The 7,004-nt window shown below is 35.3% G+C and overlaps 1 protein-coding gene across 1 annotated transcript; it reads right to left on the bottom strand.

The window, feature by feature from the left end:
• Positions 1-2,881: 2,881 nt before the first annotated feature.
• On the bottom strand, positions 2,882-6,361 carry LOC137723028 (uncharacterized). The gene is made up of 7 exons (XM_068462182.1): positions 5,891-6,361; positions 4,707-4,883; positions 4,456-4,602; positions 4,211-4,312; positions 4,039-4,109; positions 3,862-3,929; positions 2,882-3,564 (listed from the first exon to the last, which is right to left on the bottom strand). Exons 1-7 carry the CDS (start codon positions 6,125-6,127, stop codon positions 3,323-3,325), a joined length of 1,044 nt encoding a protein of 347 aa, XP_068318283.1. The 5' UTR covers positions 6,128-6,361; the 3' UTR covers positions 2,882-3,322.
• Between the last annotated feature and the right edge of the window lie 643 nt (positions 6,362-7,004).

Raw genomic sequence — 7,004 nt, forward strand, 5'->3', positions numbered from 1 at the left:
AGATAGAAGACTTGATACATGGACTATCTCAATTACAACAAAACAACTAGCACAAAACAAAACAATGAAAGTAGAAGTAAAGGTATCTTTAAAAAAATAAAAAAAAATAAAAAAATGATTGAACACAATATAAAACCCACTGAATAAAGCGCAATAATCTTGAACAAAATGACATAACAATTTCCATGGTCATTTTTATATTTTTAGTTGTGCTAAATACTCACTGAGTTAGTTTCATTAAACATAATTCTTCTTGCACTTTTTTTGTCTATTACATTAGGCTATTTAAGAAAATATATATACATATCCATATTGCTAATTTGCTACAAATCCTTCCTGGACTACAACCCACCGTAACCTTTGGTGTGGCTCCGCCAATGGTAGTTAAGGTAACACATGAGGCAATGCGTGATATCTTTGGAACACCGTCATTTTAGTGTTCCTACTTCATGTCAGTCTCTCACGCTTTTTATAAGGCGTCCATGCACCTAAGCCATCGTGTTTGTTTCTCAAATCATTCGTGCACTGTTATGTGAATAAAAATTAAAACATTAAAACGAATAATGAGACATAGTAGAATTTAATTGACTTGAAATACTGTATTCGTGACATCTTAAGTGCCGGAGAGTCTCTCCCATTCTTTACACTGAGCGTTCCATGTGGAGTTAGTCTTGTATATAGGATCATGCAAAGCATAGGAATCAATCTTAAAGCTCCTTTCCCTGTAGTATCTCCCTGTTCAAAATTTATCATCTCCGTCTCTCAGTTCTTGGTTACCATTTATCATTTACGTACATTTTACGCAAATTCTCGGGTTTATCTTTGATAGTCAAATCTACCAAGTAGTCTAGCTTTTTTAAAACGATCTTTATTGTTAGATTTCTTAGAGTTAACTGTTCAACTTCTTAGAGTCAGTCTTTATCGTTCATTTCCTTGACTAATAAAGAAAAATTGCAAATTTTCTCTCATAGCGTATCTTTTATTGACATATGAATAAAAGTTTAGAACCACTACCAGCACTAAGAAGCCATATATGCTATGATCCCAAATTAACTTTTATAGTCCTCGTATGATCTTCATAATTGTAGTACGTCTTTAATACAAAACTATAAGATAGATCCAACAATCCAATAGGTATGTGGTAGGATTTTATCATACGTGCAAAAGGGTTAAAAACACTTATAATACTTGTAAGCATGATAAGGATATTGTAGTATAAATGATTCCTGTAAGGTTGTTCTATACAAGGATTATTAAATATTTCAAAGCAAACCAAATTCCAATTAAATATTGTAAAGAAAAGATTTGGGATGAGTGATTTTATGACCTAATTTAACAAAAACGAATTTAATTAATGAAAGTAGACAAATCTGCAATATTAAAGATGAGGAAAAGGAAACAATTTTGTAAAAATCAAATTAAGAAAGCTCTAGGGAGTCACTGTCACCTTAATAATTTTATATAGTTTTCTCTATTACTTATGACCTATGCATGTATATTTCGAAGGTTAGGTTTTCCTAATACATACCTACTTGGACCCCCAATATAAAGTGTATTTCAAACATGCAATTCATCTGTGGTAATCAGATCAAATCTAAACATGCATGACTCATTAAGTTTTGTGAAACTTTTTGAAAAATCATGTAACCCTTAAGACGTGGTATTCATCTTAAGTAAACTTGCACATATTATTAATCACAAGAAGTCTTCGTCAATTTCAAGGACCCCTACCAAAATTGCATCAAATTACATTTCTAAATATCCTAATGGTCGCGAATCATCAAGACACTTAGTATAAACTGGTGATTAATAATTTGAAAACCTAAATGCATATAATCATAAGAAAATTAAAAAGAAACTACATATTCTTGCTAAGGCTCGTGGCCTTACCCTAGCAAAAAGGGAATTAGTTACACATATTCATAATAAAAGTCACAAAATTCTTCATTGAAATAATAAAAGATTGAAAACACCTTGAATGTAAAAGTTTGAAAATCTCTACGCTTTTCCTCTCTCATAATCGCACGGAGAAGAAGAAGAAATAGTTAGGGCCGCCCAAGCTTATTTAATCTACTAAATAAAATCCTCCTAATAAAAGGTCTTCCAATCAAACTAGAAAACCAACCAAACTAGAATAAAATAGGAAACATAACCCGAAACTAAATAGTTAAGTTCGCCTAAAATCTGCACAGCCATGTTTTGGACCCATATCTACTCCAAAATCAACCCAAAATAATTAGTTTTAAACCTTGGAATATTCTAAACCCTTCTCTAGAATACCACGAACCCATCAGAGATCATCTTGGGCTTCAAAACTCGCAATTAAACCCAGAAATGTCACTTTCCAGTACCGCACACTGCTTCTTTATTCCATTGCCAGAAAATAACCGTTTGGTAGAAAAATCCAAAATTTTGACACGAACACGCAGAGACACACGAACAACCTCCAATTTGAATCACTCAAAAATTCATTTGTTTGATCACGTTTTGCTCCAGAGAAAGTTAAATATCCTATCTTGAAAATATAAAGTAAAATATCAAAAATATACCAATATAATTACCAAAACATACTACGAATAGAGTAAAATATATAGTATGAAATTGACTCATCAATATGTTAAACAAATTCTCATAAGATGAGTAAATGAATTTATACACATGTAAAACAACCGTAATCGAGGGATGTAACTCGCAAATCGTCCCTTATCGGTCATTTTACTCGTTTAGCTAAAAAAATATTAGGAACACGAAGAGCAAGACCAAACTTCATGTAAGAGCAATCTCCAATGGGCTCCCTAAACAAGCTCCTCGGTTAAATTAAAACAGAAAAGTTATCAGACCAAACATAAGGTTTAAGCATTAAAGAGGGTGGGGCATAATATGTATAAATATATTGCTACAAATTCCATCCATTCTCAAACAACACTACATAATAACATCAAAATGTGATTCCTCATTAACCTTTCATTTGACTGTAAAACTTCAACAACGTAAAACCCAAAAAAACTAGAAGACGAGCTTCAACAAGATTGTTACAGTGATCACCGACGAACACGTAATTGCTACCTTCTTATGTCAAAAATGGGAGCATGTTGTTACCAATGCAGCTAAACTAACCTATACATGAATATTTGGTCACATGGCAGCAACAGAAAAATTTACCACCAGAATATTTCTCAACTAGCACAACTATTGTTTCTACCTAAGCTGTGTCTTTGACAGATTTTATCATCTGCCCTACCTTCATATGTCGGAAACCCCACTGAGTTCGAGAAATTCCATAGGCTCGACAGATGGCGGAAAACAGGAAATTTAGAGGCAACTAGTCACTTGATTGGAGGCCGGCGAAAAGCATTTTCAATGTCTCGTAAGTCATGAAGACAATGCCTACACTGGGAACGACCTTGTAATATTCTGGCATTATCCCTCTATACAAGCCCCGCAGGCCTTCAGTCCGCGTTATATGGCTTAAAGTCCCAAGTAAGCCCGTATTATAGATGCGGGCTAGACCACCAGCACCCTCCAACTGCAGCCTTCGCCTTACAAGATCCAGAGGGAATGTAGCTGAAACAAGAGCAAAAGATAAATCATTCAGAAGAATAAATCTGAAATCTTATTGCTAGATTCTAGAAAACTAATTGGAAAGTCCTAACATAATTTTCCAGCTATCCACGTCAGAAATTTATATAGGTATTGAAGACATCGTACATGGAGTATTGTTCATAAACCACAATGGTATATAAAAATTCGGTACGGAATGTACTGATGCAAATAAATTCTCCACGGTCCATCATGCCATAATACTTCTAATGTAGTGTTTCATCTAATTGTGCTCCAAAATGGCGGTCACAGATCACTAACCTGTTGATGAGGCAATGCCTGAAAGACTGCCGCAAGCAAGACTGACCACGACAGTCGAATCATTCGGTCTGATGTCAAAAGAAGTAAAAACTAAAATATTACAACTCAATAAATAGAGGGACAATAAACCTGACTCAAGAAATTCAGCCTCAAATCAACCAAATGTGCAGTATTTACCTTTGGGACTGCCAAAAAGATCTCAAAGCCTCATAAACAGAGAAGCTTATTGCTATACTGGGTCCCACACCCTGTACCACAACAAAAGGACAAATAGAATTTATTGTCAACGGAATGAAGAAGTGAGCCATAAAAGATGAATAAATGAGAAAATATGGATAATAAAGCATACCAACAGCGTCGCTCCAAGTCCTTTATACAATCCCCAAAAACCTTCTTCTCTGCAAATTGTATGAAATGCATGTCCAATACCTCTGTAGTATGGTGCATTTCTCTACAAAATTAGAATACATTAATAAACTCAAACTGAAAAAACAGAAAAGGGAATGAAAGTTATAAATCAACATTATAATGAGAATCGGGTTTTTTTTTCTTAGTTTTTAAATCTTAACCCACAAAATAATATCTTAGCATTACCTGGGCTGCAAGACGTGTCCTCACAAGATCCAGTGGATATGTGGCTGAGGCAGCGGTTAACCCTGCCATCCCACCACCGAGAAAGTGCACACACATGTCAGTACTTGCATTACCCCTAAAATTTTCACCACCAAGTGAATGCAGCAACTGCAATATAAAAAGAGGTCAGATGAAACCGTAGAAAACTGCAAGTATAAAATTGATTTGTACTTAACAAGCTTAGAATTTAGTCAAGGTATGTGTTAACTCACGGTCTTGTAGCGTTCATAAGCATAGAAGCTGATGGCAGAATACGGAAGACGATGAGCAATGGTAACGAGATTGCCTCTCCAAAATGCTTTAAACCCTTCTTCATTGATAATACGTGAAGCCTCATGCCATATGCTAGCCTTACTCAATGCTGCAATGTCAGAGTGCATTCCTTGCACCTAATCGAAGAAAATGATGGAATAGTCAACTAACAACCTTCAAACAGGAACATCACTAGCACCGCTCAAGAGAAAAGTTCAATGAAAAGAAATCCCATACTCACACATAATGATATGTAGCAGTCCATCCTGTCCTATGTTTGGATGAGGGCTTTATATTTCCAAGGAACTTTATGCTCAATTGTCAAAAAATTGCACTACAAACTACTGAAATACTAAAAATGCAATACAAAGTTAGCCTCTCAAGGTGTCATTTGAAATTTCTCTCCAATGTATTGCATCTAGTGACTTTCAAGTCCCTCTCTAGTTTGTAGTGCTTCCCTAACAAATTTAGCCTTAGTCCCATGAACAAAGTCCCTCGTCCAAGTGTGCCATTAGGTAATTCATCTTTCTAAACCAAGGATGATTGCCAGCCTTAACTATAAATAGCTACAGAGTAATGAAATGAAATCAGCTTCCCACCACTAACATCATCGCAAAACATAAACCCACGAGCAATTGAATTATATGGAAACTTCTCTGCTCTTAACCATTTTCAGAAACCCCAGATTCCAACACAACTTGCACGGTTCTACTCCACACAAAATCACCAAAACAAAACTTTCGTTTTCTAGCAATGTTTATCTTAAGTTAAGCATGTCATTTCCACAAAGAAATACTCTCAAAACTTTGTCAATTTCCAATTGTATAGGAACATTTTTGAACTAACACCAATCTAACAAAAGCAATTAAACATCTTCAGGCTTCAACACACGGTGCCCTGTATTTTCTTTCACCATAATCTCAACCCTCCACATTTCTTACAGGAAACTAAAACCAACAATTCAAAAAAATAAACCCTCTATTTCATAACCTCCATTAGCAAAACAGAGGCCCAACTTGTAACACTTAAAAATCCCATTTATCAAACATCAATAATGCTTGAAAACACAAACCCAAAAAAACCCAATATCACAAAACTATAATAATACCACCAAACAATTCATTGAAATTAATAAGAACAGAACCTGAAAGAGGATGGTGAGGCGAGCAAGAGGTGCAGTGCAGGTTTTTCCAAAAGCACCGGCGATACCGCCGGCTAAGAGCTGGTTCACCGTCCCTATCTGGGACTGCTGATTCAGAGACTGCTTCGCCTGGCTCTGCTGCTGCAAGAATTTCCTGGCGCCCCCATCCACCACGCCTCCCTGCGCTAAATTGGAAGCTCTCTGCTTTCCTTCCACCACCACCCCAACTCGAGCTTCCATATCCAAAACTGTCTCTCTATCGTTCTCTTTCTGCCTCTCGAAAGCTTCAATCTTTTCCCAGTCTGCGAAACTGGGTCGGCCGAACTTGGCTGATCTCACATGGGTTTTGGCGGTTTGAAGAGAATCTTATAGAATCCGTGGAATTGGGTGAAACTATGCAGTCACGGAGTTGGAAAAATCAGGGAAGGAGTCCAGAGAGAGACCCTTTTGAGAAAAGTGGAAACCCTAACTAGGGGTTTGCGGACTTTTGGTTTGTGTTTACATAATAAATAGGTTATGTGCGGATCCTTTAACGAGAGTATTCCCATTTAAAAAAAAATAAAGACATGTTCTTGATCGTTAGATTTGATTTTAAAGAAATTGTATGGTTAGATTATGTGACTTGTGATTTAATCATAACCACACAATTTTATTAAAGTCAATCCAACGTTCAAGAAGGTATCCCTAATTTTTTTTGAAACCATTCAAAATGCAAGAAGAGTATGTGAAATTACAACGTGTGGGAATAGAAATTGCAATGTGACCAACATTCAAGTTACTTCTAGAAAGCTGAAATTCTCCCTCATGATTCATATGACCAAAGGAAATAAAAAAAATAAAAAATCATGAACAAAGAATCAATAGTAAAAAAATTTGCGATTGAAGGGCTAGCTAAAAAGTATAAAAAATATATATTAAAAAAAAAATTATATTCACACAACTCAAATTAATTCTCTCATACTTTTTTAATTTTTTAATATTTTTCTATCAAGGGTTAGTGGTGTGTAGAAAATATTAAAAAATTAAAAAGATGTGGAAGAAGTAATTTGGGGTATGTGAATATAATATCTCTTAAAAAAATGGCTCTACGATAATCTTACGAGTAATGCTAAGGAAA

The sequence above is a fragment of the Pyrus communis genome, chromosome 17, assembly GCF_963583255.1.
Source record: "Pyrus communis chromosome 17, drPyrComm1.1, whole genome shotgun sequence".
Lineage (NCBI taxonomy): Eukaryota > Viridiplantae > Streptophyta > Magnoliopsida > Rosales > Rosaceae > Pyrus > Pyrus communis.